Raw genomic sequence first — 16,157 nt, 5'->3', positions numbered from 1 at the left:
AGGACCCTCAGAAAGTTAAGGCTGAGTCTAGCCAGGGTACAAGACAAGTCTGACCCTTCAAGAGCAGAATTCTTGCCCCATTAATTCTTTATTCGTCTGTTTTTTCCATCACAAATGAAATTATATTAAAGAAGGCTTATCTAATCTGAGAAAGAAAATAGAATCCCTATATTCTTGTTACTTTTCTAAGTTACAAGACTGGAATATACAATTCTAGGTCACCTCGAGTTTTAAGTTACTTGCTACATTAAAGCAAAACTCTAAAAATAGATCTGTATTCAAATCCCAGCTGAGTCCTTTCACTGAACAATTCTGGGCAAGCTACTTAATTTTTCAGTTAAAAGCTACCTCACACAATTGCTGTCAGGATTTGATGAGACAAAAATTCAGGTCAAGTGCTTGGCACGAGTTCTGGAACCTAGAATAAGTCTCAATAAGCTTTAATTATCTGAGGACTGACTTTGCAAATGTTACTTACACATTTATTTAATAAATTTAATCCAAGAAATTAAAGTTCTTTGGGTGTTATCTCTCATCAACCTTGTAGAGGGAGGCCACAGAGTGGTCATGGTAAATTTTCTCCATTACTATTCTGTGTTACATTTAAATAATAATTTAAATCTATTCCTTACCATTCCCACCACACACACACACACACACACACACACACACACACACACACACAAAGTAATTTAGACAAAGAGCTATTCTGTTTGTTATGAAACTGACAAACTGTTCGATTTTTTTTTTTAAGATTTTATTTATTTATTTGACAGAAAGAGACAAAACAAGAGAAGGAACACAAGCAGGGAGAGTGGAAGAGGGAGAAGCAGGCTTCCTGCTGAGCAGGGAGCCCGATATGGGGCTTGATCCCAGGACCCTGGGATCATGACCTGAGCCGAAGGCAGATGCTTAACGACTGAGCCACCCAAGCGCCCCAAACTGTTCGATTCTTTAAAGTATTTTAAGGGCACCTGGGTGGCTCAGACGGTTAAGCGTCTGCCTTCCGCTCAGGTCATGATCTCCAGGTCCTGGGATCGAACCCCATATCGGGTTCCCTGCTCAGCAGGGAGCCTGCTTCTCCCTCTCCCTCTACTGTTCCCCTGCTTGTGCTCTCGCTCTCTCTGTCAAATAAACAAATAAAATCTTTAAAAGAAAAAAATAAAGTATTTTAAAAATCTCTAAGCAATAAAATTAAGAGATTAACTTCATAAGATTTTTTAAATTTAAGTACATTACATATATTCATTTAAAATTACTAGAGTGGGGGATTACTGTTTATTATATTTTTAACCTCTGTGTGTACCATTTTGAATTCAAAATGTTCTCTATTTTTTCGGGATCTGCCCAGATTCCCTAAGTAAACATTAACAAGACTTGATAATAAAGTTACTTTCCCTCATTACCAGCCATCTTTGAGATGATCAATTTTGATAAACTACCACAAGTGGACCTAAAGGAATTTTCTTGGATTTAGGAATGAGGAAAAAAACAGCCACTGTATTTTTTACAGTGTTGTTTTGACATCTTCAGACTGGAGCCTGTAGAGGTTGGTTGGTTTGTTGGTTGGCTTGTACTTTAATCTTTACTACTTTTTATGAAAACCAAAAGGGATTATTATGTTTCTGTTTTCTGTTCTACATCGGTAAATTCTCCTCCTAATGCAGGTAATTCATAGTGACCAATTGTCTTTCATGGAATGAAGTCAAAAGAAAGAAACCTATGCCATGCTAACAAAACATAAAAGCTAAGTCACATAACATTTAATCCTTACATAGCACCAAATTCATGGGCTATCTAACTAGAAAACCAACTAAAATAGCCAATTCTCCTCATAAAATTTTGAAATTTTAGACTAAAAGTACAAATATATTTTTAGCAGTTTGCCAATGTCAAGATCATCTCAACAGATCCAAAACCAAAAAGGTGATCTTTAATGAAGAGGAAAAAGTGAGGGCCAAAATGTTTTCTTAATATATATTAAATATATATATAGTCTAAGGTATATATCTTTATATGTTTTAAGATATCTTAAAACTTCTATGCAGAATAGTGGATATCTTATCATTCTTATGCAACATTCTCACATCTAAAAGTATTATAAATTACTTTAAAGAAAAATTAGTTGTCTTCAATTAGCCTTTATTTTATTGTGAACTTGCACCATTGCCAAAACATATGGAAAGAGTTTCGAGAACAAAATGAAGTCAAAGAAAAGAAAGCAGAAAAAGGCCTGGGGTGATATGAAAACATTCCAAGAACAGTAAGTATCTGCCAGGTACCAAATGGGTATAAAGTACCCTCCCTTCTCTAAAGGGACTTAAATGCCTTATCTCATTGGGAACAATAATAACATAGCATATTATAAAATACTAGGTTACACACACAGGAAATGAAAGAGACAGGCATGACTATATTAATGGTGAGAAACCTCATGAAAGAGAGGGCATTTAAGTCAGAGCTTAGAGTTGAGGTAGAATGTTTGAATAAGCAGTCAAGTGGAAGAAAGACATTCCAAACCAAACTTAAATTTACAGATTAAAGCATGGTATGTTGGCCAAGATTTAAAAGAAAGGCTTGCTTATAATTAAAAAAATTTTTAATGGAAATGCTTTTCATTGGATCATGGATTATTATACATATTTTAATATTTACTAGTACAGGCATCCCCTGCTTTTCGAAAGTTCACCTTTATGTAATTTTGCTTTTTTTAAGATCTTATTTATTTACTTACTTACTTATTTATTTTAGAGAGACAGCAAACAGGGGGAGGAGCAAAGGAGGAGGGAGAGGGAGAGTGAATCTCAAGCAGACTCTACGCTGAGCGCAGAGCCCGACTGGGGGCTTAATCTCACAACCCTGAGATCATGACCTGAGCCGAAACCAAGAGTCAGACACTTAACTGACTGATCACCCAGGCACCTCTCTGCGATTTTGCTTTTACAAAAGATCTACATTAGTACCTATTTTCATCAACTGGAAAAAATCCGAAGAGGATTTTCACTTTTACAACAAAAGGCACAAAGCAAAAATAGCACTCAGTGTTTCCTGAAGTGAGCCATTATTGTGGTAGCAAGAATGGTACCATCAAGCTCCTTCCCTGAGAACTACGTTCAGCATCTCAGCATCAAGCTGCCACAGCTTTGAACTGGATCTGTGAGCACCTGTGCTTTATCTCAATCTGTTTTGTGTACCCGTTAGCAAGATGTATCCCCGAGTATCAGAAAAGTCTATAAGAGGTTATTTTGGGGATCTGGGGATGCTCAAATTTTTTTCATATAAATTAACAGTAATTGCTTCTTTGCTTCACAGGAACACTCTACTTTCAAATAGCAGGGAAACCTACATTATTACCCATATTTTATAGGATAGTAAAATGAGACACAGACAGTCTGAGTGTCTTGCCCAAGGCCACATAATTACATCATGAGGAGAATGCAACTCTCCTTCCATGTCGCCATGCTTACTCACCGCAGGGAGCATTAAGTTGGACAGAGTCAGGCAAGGCTGTTGAGAAGACTTAATCCAACCACAAGAGAAATCCATCATAGGTGCTTGAGTACGTTGATGAAGTCATGACAATACTTTTTCAAGAACATTAATCCTACAGCGGTAAACAGGAAAGATCTTAAGTAACATAGCACTGAGCCAAGAAAACGTCATCAAAAGCTGGTGATGTAATATCCATGACAGAAGTGCTGAAAGCCTGGATGAGGGCAGCTGCAGTGGGACCAGACAGAAAGAAACAAATACATCAGCTATGATAAAAGAAATAGTGACAAAACGCGATTTGGTGGGTGTCGGAAGTAAAGAAAAGAATGAAGTTAAAGATGAAAGCACATATCCTGTAGAGAAAAACAGATGACAAAATTTATCACGAAGTTATCAATAAAACACACCTTTCCAAATAATCTTCGACAAAGCAGGAAAAAATATGCAATGGAAAAAAGACAGTCTCTTCAATAAATGGTGCTGGGGAAATTGGACAGCCACACGCAGAAGAATGAAACTTGACCACTCTCTAACACCATACACAAAGATAACCTCAAAACAGATGAAAGACCTCAATATGAGACAGGAATCCATCAAAATCCTAGAGGAGAACATAGGCAGTAATCTCTTTGACATCGGCCACAGCAACTTCTTTCAAGATACATCTCCAAAAGCTAGTGAAACAAAAGCAAAAATGAGCGTTTGGGACTTCATCAAGATAAAAAGCTTCTGCACAGCAAAGGAAACAGTCAACAAAACAAAGAGACAACCCACAGAATGGGAAAAGATATTTGCAAATGACATACAGATAAAGGGCTGGTATCCAAGATCTATAAAGAAGTCCTCAAACTCAACACCCAAAAAATATTAATCAAGTCAAAAAATGGGCAGAAGACATGAAAAGACACTTCTCTGAAGAAGACATACAAACGGCTAACAGACACATGAAAAAATGTTCATCATCATTAGCCATCAGGGAAATTCAAATCAAAACCACATTGAGATACCACCTTACACCAGTTAGAATGGCAAAAATGGACAAGGCAAGAAACAAGAAATGTTGGAGAGGTTGTGGAGAAAGGGGAACCCTCTTACACTGTTGGTGGGAATGCAAGTTGGTACAGCCATTTTGGAAAACAGTGTGGAGGTTCCTCAAAAAATTAAAAAAAGAGCTACTCCATGACCCAGCAATTGCACTCCTGGGTATTTACCCCAAAGACACAGATGTAGTGAAAAGAAGGGCCATATGCACCCCAATGTTCATAGCAGCAATGTCCACAATAGCCAAACTGTGGAAAGAGCTGAGATGCCCTTCAACAGACCAATGGATAAAGAAGATGTGGTCCATATATACACGGGAATATTACTCAGCCATCAGAAAGGATGAATACCCAACTTTTACCTCAACACGATGGGACTGGAGGAGATTATGCTAAGTGAAAGAAATCAAGCAGAGAAAGTCAATTATCATATGGTTTCACTTATTTGTGGAACATAAGGAACAGCATGGAGGACATTAGGAGAAGGAAGGGAAAAATGAAGGGGGGAAATCAGAGGGAGAGATGAACCATGAGAGACTATGGACTCCGAGAAACAAACAGGGTTTTAGAGGGAGGGGGGTGGGGGGATGGGCTAGCCCGGTGATGGGTATTAAGGAGGGCACGTACTGCATGGAGCACTGGGTGTTATACCAAAACGATGGATCGTGGATCACCACATCAAAAACTAATGATGTACTGTATGGTGACTAACATAACATTAAAAAAAAAAAAAAAAAAAACACCTTTCCTTTGTCCACACTCTGCCTGGCCATTTTTTCCTCTTCGGTAGACATTTTCCAACTTCTAACCTTATCCTTTCATTCTCTCATGTTTTGCTGGCCTATTGTGGGTTAGACAGCAGCTTAGGCTCTGAGAAGCAGATCACAGTAACAATAATAAAAACACATGTCTTAAGCACTTATTCTATGTCTATCAAACACTGTTCTAAATGCTTTACATTTTTTAACTCATTTAACTCCCACTACAACACTGCAGGGTAAGCAAAATTATCATTCCTTCTTTAGAAATGAAGAAACTGACATAAAGCCACACAGTGAGTTGTGGGGCATGAGTTATAACCCCAGCAGTCTGGCTCCAGAGCCCACCCACTTAACCACTCTGCTACATTCACTGAAAAGCCTGCATGCAGTGGCCATATTTTTGTGGCTTCCATCACAGTGCAGTCCCAGAAGTTTCAGGAAAATTGTGTGATATGGGAGTGTCTGCAGATTTTAGAGCCCTGAATTTTAGATGTTTTCCAATGAGAGGCCATGGGCTTTACCAATATCTTAGCTAATTACTAATTACTGCCTAGTTACTTGGCCCTCTGGGAGGAGGGTACCAAATCCATCAGACAGTTGTACAACTTTCCACTTGGCTTTGACTCTGTGGGTGGTAATCACAAAGGCACATTCAGCAATTTACACAAAGTCAGAGATCATTCAAGCAAAATATGCCTAACTTTCAAACTTTATGTGATAAACAATAGAAAATTCTAAACATTTAGCTCATCAATCCTGCCATCTTGAGACATAATCTGCATTACTAGAGTCATCTTTCTGTAACTACCTAAATTACTCATTATATCTCAATCAGAGAAAGAAACTTGCAAATAGAATTTTCAACTAGAAACTTCTAAAGAGAATTTTACTTGAAGCAAAATAAGGAAGAAATAAGAAAGACCCAAATCCCAACCGTGAGACAAGTCAAGCTGGTAACACAGCTGAATCAACAACATGCTTTAAGAGCCCCAACCAAATTAACCCTATGAGCATAGCATTTATGCCCGCGATAACCATGATCCCAAATCCAGAAACAATTAAAGAAGAAATTAATACACTGGATTACATGAAAACAAAATACAATAAGCAAAGTGATCAATTCTAACATTGGGTATACATTGTGGACTACCCCACCAAACTCCACTAAACCTCCCCCATGGAAGGATGCCAGTGGTTCCTAACTGCCAAATCAGGTCTTTCTTCAATCTCCTTTCTCCTTGACCACTCTGCAGACCAGCCCACTTATCTGGGTTCCCTCCTTCCTTGGCTTCCATGATCCTTCCTCTTTCCCTATTACAGGTGCCCTCCTTCTCAGTATTATTCTCTAGCTCTTCTTCCTAGCCCCTAAAGTGGCCATCCCTCAAAGTTCAGGCTTAGACCTTCTGCTCATTTCTTTCTAAATTCCTTCCTACCTATCCTGAAGTCTGCTTGGATCTCTCTCCTGAACTGTAGTCCTACGAGCCTAACTGCTGAAAGACATTTTTACATGAATATCCTGGTATTAATTCAAATTCCCATCTTAAAACTAACTTCTCAAACTTCACTCTTCTTTCATTATGCCCTCACATACATCACACATCACATACACACACACACCAGACTGCTGGAACCCCTCCCTACACTACTTCAACAACCTGTCCATGCCTCAAGTGTAGCCCAGATTACCCTAGATTATAATCTCTGATTTGTGGGTATGTTTGCTTCCCTCTCCCAAGTAGACTGCAAAGTCCTTAAGGGGCAGGAAATGTATCTTAATCACCTGTGTATCCCCAGGGAATATTACAGGCGCTCAATAATATCTGTTAAGAGAAATAAATAAATATAGATGATCTGTTCCGGCCAAACTGGTCCATTAAGAGTCTCCACCTGTTTGGCATTTTCATAGTCCCCACTCCCCAGAAGTGTCCTCTCTCCGCTGCTGCACCCATGGAAAAATCCTATCAATCCTTTACAAGACTCAGCTTAAATTCCACTGGCACCATGAAATCTCGTCAGATGACCCTATTCCAATAAGACTCCTTGCTCATCAGTCTTACAACGACAGTTCAGTGTCATGAAAACAGGATCTTTGAAGCTACATAGGTCTGGTTCAAAACCAGGCTCTAGCATATGCTACTCTGGGCAAATTCCTAAAGCCTTCTAAAGCTTAATTTTTTTTCAGCTATAAAATGAGGTAAATGATACCTATCATAGAGAATTTGGGGAGGATTAAAGAAGAGTAAACCATCTCGAACACAGGAGATGTTCAGGAAATGTTAACTCCTTTTCTCCACCCCACCTCCCTTTCACGTCATTTACCATTCACATGGTGTTTAGGTTGATAACGTTATGTTTTGTCTCCTCAATTAGATTGTAAGGATTAGCAAAATCCTTAAGGGTAAGAGCTGAATCTCACTCATCTCTCTGTCTGCTAAATACCTATCAATGTGCCTTACAGAGACAAAATAAAAATCAACAGCAACAAAATTACAGTTACAGTGGATTGTGGCAATCAAGTGTAAATGGTGCCAAGACTAGAACTGACAGTCATAAATTTTCACCCAATTTAGCTGTAAAATTGTTACATGGCACCTCTGTAATTTCACTCCTGCCAAGGGCAGATTTCAACAAATGACGGTACAAATTAAAACAGATCATTTTCTAGAGTATGCAGGTTAGTAAGTAATCTTCTATAATAACCTTAAAGGTGATTTAAATTAAATATTACAGTTGGTATTAGAAGAGTCTCTACACATGTATTTGTCCCCATGTACTTTTATGCAACTGTTTCCTTTCCCTTACTCTTTAATATGATTGTAACAGATTTCTTCATACCACTTGTTAAATAACTGAAAATAGATTGAAATTTTGTATTTCCCTACCAAGGTTAAAAAAAAAAAAAAGTAAAAGCTAATACTCAAGCAAAACTGGTAAGATCAAGATTCAAAATTTGTGATAATTGCAGGTAAAATCTATCAAAATCTCTCTTTAATTAAAATGGTTTCTTTCTGAATTGCTTTCATTAATATCAAAGCTTCAACATCCTTTCTGAACTTATTGGAATGCTTTTTTTTCTATCCTGATTCTTCCTCTACCATAGGCTATCTTTAACAGGCATCAATTCCCATGGTTGGGTTTCATTATTTCTTTTAACTACTGCCCCACTTGCATGTGCTAACAAGTTGGAGGAGCTGCAGTGTGCTGGGTAGTAACCTCTAACAATTGGCTCTTCATTAACACTCCCAACCACATTCCCTTTCCCTGAAGAAACTATTTCTACAGTTTTCATAGACTGTGCAACTGTAAATCTAATATGAAAAAGCAATTAGTAAGAGAAGAGCATGTGCCAAATACTACACGATTTCAGTATTTTCTTGCTTCCAAGTACTTTTTGTTTTGTTTTGTTTTTTTCCCCTATGGAGAAGCTTATGGTAAGAAACAGAGGCATTCAATTCCATCAGATCAAATCCACCAGAGTAGAGAGTATATAGACACTTTGGTAGAGGAGGAAAGAGCCAAAAGCCAGGCATCAAAAGACCAAGTTTCTAATCTCAGTTCAACCACCTATTTTATATTGTTAGGCAAAACCATAACCTCTCACAGCTTCAACATCCTCTTTTATATATTAGAGATAATAATCACCGTCCCTATTTCAGCAGCTTGTTTCAGAGATTATAAAATCACAGGACCACAAATGGCACTGTGTAATTATAAAATGTGTGTATGATATACATGAACATATTTTTGAATAATAGCAATGTCATAGCCTATGGGTAGATAAAAAATAATATTATATCATGTATTAAAGTCCTAATTAAATACTTCATTAGACAAATTCTACATATGGTGTATCCAAGGAAATTTTTTTTTTGAGAAACAGAATCTAACTTGGATACATATGTTCACAGTCCAGTTCATAATTTTTGGAGCAAGTATCATTCTCCAATCTGATGGGCATTGAGGAGGGCACTTGATGTAATGAGCACTGTGTGTTATACGCAACTGATAAATCACTAAAGTCGACCCCTGAAACTAATACATTAATTTAAATTTTTAAAAATCTGGATTTATATTCTTGCAAGCAAATTTTTAATCACAATCATAACATACCTAAACTCTCCCTTTTGGGATCAATCAAACTTAAGAGTAAAGAAAGTACTGGAGGTTAGTTTTTCATGCTAAGAATTTCTGCATTATGGTCTTCAAATAAGCCTTCACTATGATGAATTTAAAAGTTAAAAAAAATCTGGAATAACTTCATGATTTTAGATTTTTTTAAGGTTAAAAAAGAATAGCACCATTAAATTAGCAGATTCCTAAATCATTACTCACTTCCAACTCCCTAAGCAAAGTATCAATATACTTTCCTTCTCCAAATAAATTAAAAGATTCCCTATAAATATATACACACACATTTCCTAATTGTGTTTTTATGGCTTTAACTTTTTATATGTGGCAACTTTTGAAATTGTGTAGCATATGTTTTTTTTCTTTTCTTTTTGGTTGCTTGCAATTTTCTACAAGATCTCCATTAGAGCATGATTCTGGCAGACTTCATGTTAATTGCTGTTCCAATTCATTAAAACTGTTTAAAACATGAATTTGAAAAAAAATCTTATTTTAACTATAATTCTGTAGCTAAAATTCTTTTTCTAAACTTTGCAAACATTCTGTGCAATCTAGATTAGTGCTGAGAAAAAAACTGGATTTAGGTTGCTCAATGTTCTTCAAAAGGTGAAAAAGCATAATGAAACATAAGCTCATCTGAACAACACCCATTTTCAATTTCAACATAGTAAAACTCCTATTTGTTCTTAGGGCAAATTCAAAACCATACATATTGGAATTGGTTATTACTGAAGATAATGTATGCAATCATAAGTAAAGATGCTAAATTGGCAAAAAGAAAACCATGCAAGTAAGCAAACTCTAACACATGTGGGACACACCCTCTCAGTATATAAAGGCTTGTCACTGTCCTTGGTAGCAAGCACTCCCTGGGCTAAACAGCATCACCATGTCTGTTCGATACAGCTCAAGCAAGCAATACTCTTCCTCCCGCAGTGGGGGAGGAGGAGGTGGAGGAGGAGGATCATCCTACAGAATTTCGAGCAGCAAAGGCTCCATTGGTGGAGGATTTAGCTCAGGGGGGTTCAGTGGTGGCTCTTTTAGCCGTGGGAGCTCTGGTGGAGGCTGCTTTGGGGGCTCATCAGGTGGCTATGGAGGATTAGGAGGAGGTTTTGGTGGAGGTAACTTTGGTGGAGGCTATGGAAGCAGCTTTGGTGGGGGCTATGGAGGAGGCAGCTTTGGAGGGGGTAGCTTTGGAGGGGGCGGTTTTGGTGGGGGCGGCTTTGGTGGAGGCAGCTTTGGAGGCTATGGGGGCGGATTTGGAGGAGATGGTGGACTTCTCTCCGGAAATGAAAAAGTAACCATGCAGAATCTGAACGACCGCCTGGCTTCCTACTTGGACAAAGTTCGGGCTCTGGAAGAATCAAACTACGAGCTAGAAGGCAAAATCAAGGAGTGGTATGAAAAGCATGGCAACTCAAGCCAGAGACAGCCCCGTAACTACAGCAAATACTACCAAACCATCGAAGATCTTAAAAATCAGGTAAGGTTCATATTAAAAATCCAACTTTAAGCCTATTTTTTATCCATGTAATTCAAACAGATTAATCTAAATTAACCACAATGTAGCTATTCACTGTGTTTGCCTATATTACTTTCTTGCTTCCAAAAACAATCTAGTCTTATCAAAGGTAAATATTTGTGACGAGATGGTCACTGAAATCTTCAACACATGTGTTGCGTATCTTACAGGATGGCGGATTACTGAGAATTTTTTAAGTTTTAATGAGTATATGAGTCCATAGCTAAAATACTAGATCATTTACAAATTCAGGAACTAAAAGAATTATTAAGTGAATCAAAACAAAATATTATTCAGATTGATAACAAAAAAAAATATTCATTACCAATGACAAGTAACATAAATTCTCCAGGATGGAAATGGGATAGTCTGCCCCTAGAGAATTTGTGAGTTCTACCTACTATGAGCCAGCCCAGAGTGTATTCCTTTAGAATATATATTTAAAACAAGTTTTAAACCGAAAGATATGAGTCAGTCAAAAGTTGGCTGAAATACATGGAAATCACCCAGGATAAAAGTGGGGGACACACATGCAGGAACACAGCTTATAATTGCAGTTAGTTTTCAGAAAAGGACAATACATAAATAGCAAAGTATAGAAACTTCAAGAGAACGAATGACTCAAATTTAAGTATCTGGGTAATCCTGCAATATTTTATATTTTGTAAGATTTTGTAAGAGAACATAAAAATGCAGGTCATCTATGCCACCATAAAAACCATATCTGTATCTGATTTCTTTGCCTCTCCCTCCAGATCCTCAATCTAACAACTGATAATGCCAATATCCTGCTTCAGATCGACAACGCCAGGCTGGCAGCTGATGACTTCAGATTAAAGTAAGCTAAGTGAACGTGGCACAACACTGTTGTAACAGATACATGAGTTGCTTTTAACAATGACTTTGGACGCCCACAACAGTGTTTACATTTTCTTGAGTTCATGCAAAGTTAAACAGTACGGGAGTCGTCAGAAAATTTTTCAATCTTACCTTTGGGGCAATATTACCTTTTGGGCAATATTAAAAGAAAAAAATGCATTTTAAAGTAACTGCTAAGCTTCTCTGCATTAAACCACTGATATCCCTACGTGAATTGGTATACAAGAAATGTTGCCATGATATGAACTCAACTCTATATTTGCTTCTTAAACAGTCTCAGCCCAAGTATACCTCCCATATGTAAGTTATATCCACTATTTGTACTATGTCTGTTTCAGGTATGAGAACGAGGTAGCCCTGCGCCAAAGCGTGGATGCTGACATCAACGGCTTGCGCAGGGTGCTGGACGAGCTGACCCTGACCAAGGCCGACCTGGAGATGCAGATCGAGAGCCTGACTGAAGAGCTGGCCTACCTGAAGAAGAACCATGAAGAGGTGATGCAAAAAGTTATACTTCCCCCAGCCAAGAAAAGGGTTCATTGTGGTCATGTTGCAGTCATTAAATTTTTCTGTTCCTCAAACAGGAAATGAAAGACCTTCAAAATGTGTCCACTGGTGATGTAAACGTAGAAATGAATGCTGCCCCGGGTGTTGATCTGACCGAACTTCTGAATAACATGAGAAACCAATATGAACAACTTGCTGAACAAAACCGCAAAGATGCTGAAGCCTGGTTCAATGAAAAGGTAATTCATATTTCTTCACAATGAGGCCAGTGGACGTTTGGTTATCATTTCAGACTTTTCTCATCTTTTCCCCTGTTTTTAAAACTCTAGAGCAAGGAACTGACTACAGAAATCAATAGTAACATTGAACAAATGTCCAGCCACAAATCTGAGATTACTGAATTGAGACGCACGGTTCAAGGTCTGGAAATCGAACTACAGTCCCAACTAGCCCTGGTATGTTAATAATTCCCTCTCTTGAAATAACTTCAACTTTGTCACATAAAGTTTCATGCCCACATAAGAATATGTAACTCAAGAGAAAAGAGGGGGTAAGAAAGTAGAAATAAAATTGGAGCTCTTTGTTAACAGGAGAAAAGTCTTAGCGGCCCTGCTCTAAACGTGCTTAAGTTAAAATGTTGCCATTAAACATAAAACACAAATTCTATTCATTTTCTTTATTCTATTTGATGTCTTATTAAATGATTAAATAATCTTCACTGTATTTAATTAAACAGTGAGGTCGCTAAGTCACCTTCTCTCCTTTTTCAGAAACAATCCCTGGAATCCTCGTTGGCAGAAACAGAAGGTCGCTATTGTGTGCAGCTCTCACAGATTCAGGCCCAGATCTCCTCTCTGGAGGAACAACTCCAACAGATTCGAGCTGAAACCGAGTGCCAGAATGCTGAGTACCAACAACTCCTGGACATTAAGATCCGACTGGAGAATGAAATTCAAACCTACCGCAGCCTGCTAGAAGGAGAAGGAAGGTGAATCATTAACATGTTTAAATTATCCCAATTAGTTTTATTGAATGTTCTAAATCGCCAGGTTGTTCCAAGACCCAAAGAAGTGCCAGAGGATGGGAGAAAGGTAGGAGAAGGGAGAAAGCAAGAAAAAGGCGTATGCAACCACAGCTTCCGCTTCCCATGGATATGATTCTTAGGGTCGTGTGCAACATAAAACTGTTTTTAAGTAATGGGTTTTAGAATCCATACTTGACAGGGTTTTTTTTTTTTTTCCTTTCTTTTTTTTCTCTTGAAACACGTTTTGCTTATTTTTAAAGTAACAGTAAAGTGGAAAGTGACCCACCCTTTTTCAAAAAGTTAGAGTTAACCGAACGGGACCCTTCCTCCTGATAGTTCCGGCGGCGGCGGCTACGGAGGCGGGCGCGGCGGCGGCTACGGCGGCGGAAGTTCCGGCGGCGGCTACGGCGGCGGAAGTTCCGGCGGCGGCTACGGCGGCGGAAGTTCCGGCGGCGGCTACGGCGGCGGAAGTTCCGGCGGCAGCCACGGGGGTGGCTACGGCGGCGGAAGCTCCAGCGGTGGCGGCCACGGTGGCGGAAGCTCCGGCGGCGGCAGTCACGGCGGCGGCTACGGCGGGGGCAGCTCCAGCGGCGGCGGCGGCCACGGCGGCAGTTCCGGCGGCGGCTACGGTGGCGGCAGCTCCAGCGGAGGTCACAAATCCTCGTCTTCTGGGTCGGTTGGAGAATCATCTTCTAAGGGACCAAGGTCAGCAGAAACTAGCTGGGGTAATCAGAATTAGTTTTAACTTTCTGTGATGGTTTTGTTTTTTTACGCTCTAGAGCTTTTTAAAATAAATTCCAAGATTCCCACTTGCATTTTTTAGCAAACTGTACTCTTGACATCCATCTTGAAGGAAAAATGTGATAGTCCAAGATGCTGTTGCTTAAACATTGTTAGGATTTTTTTTAAGAACTTAAAAAATGAATTTTCTTTTTTTATGTAGGTTTTTTTGGTTTTTTTTAGAAATTTTGATTAATTAGTAAGGACCCCACAAATCGCTTAGTCTGAATTCTTTTTTTCATGATTCACCTACAGATACTAACAAACCCAGAGTAATCAAGACAATTATTGAAGAGGTGGCACCTGATGGTAGAGTCCTTTCATCTATTGTTGAATCGGAAACCAGGAAACACTACTATTAAGCCGCATCAAGAGGAAAGAGTCTTCCTTCACACAGATCATTATGTACAGATGCATGAAAAAAAAATCACCAAAACACTTCAGTCCTAATGGTCTATGGAAATAGGTTCACTCCTTGAAAATAAGGTGTCTAAAAGGTGTTTTGTGGTTTCTGTATTTCTTCTTTTCACTTTACCAGAAAGTGTTCTTTAATGAAAAAAACTTTTCTATTCTCATTCACTAATGAATTTCAATAAACTTTCTTACTGATGCAAGCGATCCAATTTGGTCAGAATTGTCTTTATTTAAATTAATTGATATTTTTAACCTTAAAGATTGATGAACCATAGCCTTTGAAGTTTGATTCATCCAGAAATTCTGAAGACAGAATTATCATTATGATTTCTCTTGAGTAAACGTTTTAATCTTGTGGGTATGTTGGATCAGTGGGTATGTTGATCAGTAATCTCACAGAGTGGAAAGTCTCTGAGACAGTCTTACTGTTTCTTAAAGATACACAATATATGGAAAACACCTAGTGCTCTGGCTTTGAATTATTTCAATCCTGAAAATTCTAAAATGTCTCAGACCCCAAAGGCAGTTATCGGAAGTTTCACATTTTCTGATTACTTGGCTTCTCACATTTACCTACCCTCGTTTTCTTCCCATTCATTTCTGCCCAGTTGCTATATAGCTTAAGAGATATCATCCACCACTTACCAGGCCAGTAAAATCGTATCACCCCAACAAAATTATTTGGTGTATATCAGATGAACAGGAGAAACACTGTCAAGACGTGATGATGCCAGTTTTACCAAAGGGACAACTAAGGTCCCTGCCTTTGCCAAACTCTGTCTAGTGATAAGGGCTAAAGACCTGGTACTTGTCAACCCAGTCGCATCCTTCAGCCACTAAGAACCCAACTGACATTACTTGGTACTCTGCTAGTATATGGAATAGGTGGATTTATTAAAGGCTGTATTTATTTGTTGCCCCTAAGATTACCTTGTGTTCCCTGGTAAGTTCCTAGATTACCCATGTCTACCAAATAGCAGCCTTCCTGTGTATCCTTACTGATTTGAGCTTGTTTCCCCCAAGACCTGAGCCTTGGTCCCCAGTCATTTACTTGGGATTCCTGGGTAAACCCTACCCTCTACTCCAGACTGATGACCAAAGCCATATTTCAAAATGAATGGACTTCCGTATAGTCAAGGCTCCGTGGCCCATCTAGCACCAAATATTACCGTAGTTTAGAAACTGTTCACTGTAGTTGGCGTGTCTTTTTATGTGGATGCCAGTCTCCTAAGCTTCACTGTTGAAGTCCCAACATGCCACACTGCAAAACCCTAAAACAGAGATGTTGCTGGGTAAGGCCTCTGAGCTGCCACTGTGTATATACTGACTGCCGTTCAGAAACACTACCTTTTAAAATATCTAACAAAGTTAGCCAAGTCCTAGGATTTAGAGTAGCATTAATAATCTGAGATGGCCGTTCTCCTTATTCTGAAGAAATAAGTAGTTACATATTCAATGACACAAATATAAATATGTTACTATGAGATAGTTGTGTTTGTTATTAAACTTTGTCTTTTTTCACCCATTCCCACCAACACCACCTACCTGACCCCCCACCCCAAGCCAGGATCTCAGTTGGTCACAGTTCTTCATCTGGTTGGGTGGTAACC

General features: G+C 38.7%; 1 protein-coding gene and 1 long non-coding RNA gene across 5 annotated transcripts in view; one reads left to right on the top strand and one right to left on the bottom strand.

The window, feature by feature from the left end:
* The window catches only part of LOC113939192, a 52,194-nt gene extending 38,446 nt beyond the window's left edge, over positions 1 to 13,748 (bottom strand). For 2 of the 3 annotated variants that reach the window (XR_003525162.1, XR_003525161.1), the window contains exons 1-2: positions 13,640 to 13,738; positions 3,472 to 3,604 (exon numbers count right to left, since the gene is read on the bottom strand). This is a non-coding gene — a long non-coding RNA (uncharacterized LOC113939192). Of the gene's footprint in view, positions 1 to 3,471; positions 3,605 to 13,082; positions 13,298 to 13,639 lie in introns of all 3 variants that reach the window. The other variant, XR_003525163.1, reaches the window with a different exon arrangement.
* KRT10 (keratin 10) lies at positions 10,311 to 14,751 on the top strand. 2 transcript variants are annotated; one of them, XM_027624839.2, is made up of 8 exons: positions 10,311 to 10,904; positions 11,699 to 11,781; positions 12,161 to 12,317; positions 12,407 to 12,568; positions 12,659 to 12,784; positions 13,100 to 13,317; positions 13,798 to 14,078; positions 14,389 to 14,751. In XM_027624839.2, the coding sequence occupies exons 1-8, from the start codon at positions 10,311 to 10,313 to the stop codon at positions 14,493 to 14,495; spliced, it is 1,728 nt and encodes a 575-aa protein (XP_027480640.2). In that variant the 3' UTR covers positions 14,496 to 14,751. The 2 variants fall into 2 exon arrangements, with proteins under 2 accessions (XP_027480640.2, XP_027480639.2); XM_027624838.2 differs by having other exon boundaries at positions 13,690 to 14,078.
* The last annotated feature ends 1,406 nt before the right edge of the window (positions 14,752 to 16,157 follow it).

Source organism: Zalophus californianus, chromosome 16 (assembly GCF_009762305.2).
Source record: "Zalophus californianus isolate mZalCal1 chromosome 16, mZalCal1.pri.v2, whole genome shotgun sequence".
Taxonomy (NCBI): Eukaryota; Metazoa; Chordata; class Mammalia; order Carnivora; family Otariidae; genus Zalophus; species Zalophus californianus.
Note: the sequence above shows the minus strand (reverse complement) of the source record. Positions and strands in the feature narration are given on the sequence as shown.

What these genes read in the sequence shown, in the direction of transcription:
- KRT10 (XM_027624838.2), top strand. Translation starts at nt 10,311, where the DNA reads ATGTCTGTTCGATACAGCTCAAGCAAGCAATACTCTTCCTCCCGCAGT. An exon ending in GCTGATGACTTCAGATTAAA is followed by an intron (nt 11,782 to 12,160) that starts GTAAGCTAAGTG and finishes TGTCTGTTTCAG; the next exon opens with GTATGAGAACGAGGTAGCCC. An exon ending in AAGCCTGGTTCAATGAAAAG is followed by an intron (nt 12,569 to 12,658) that starts GTAATTCATATT and finishes TTAAAACTCTAG; the next exon opens with AGCAAGGAACTGACTACAGA.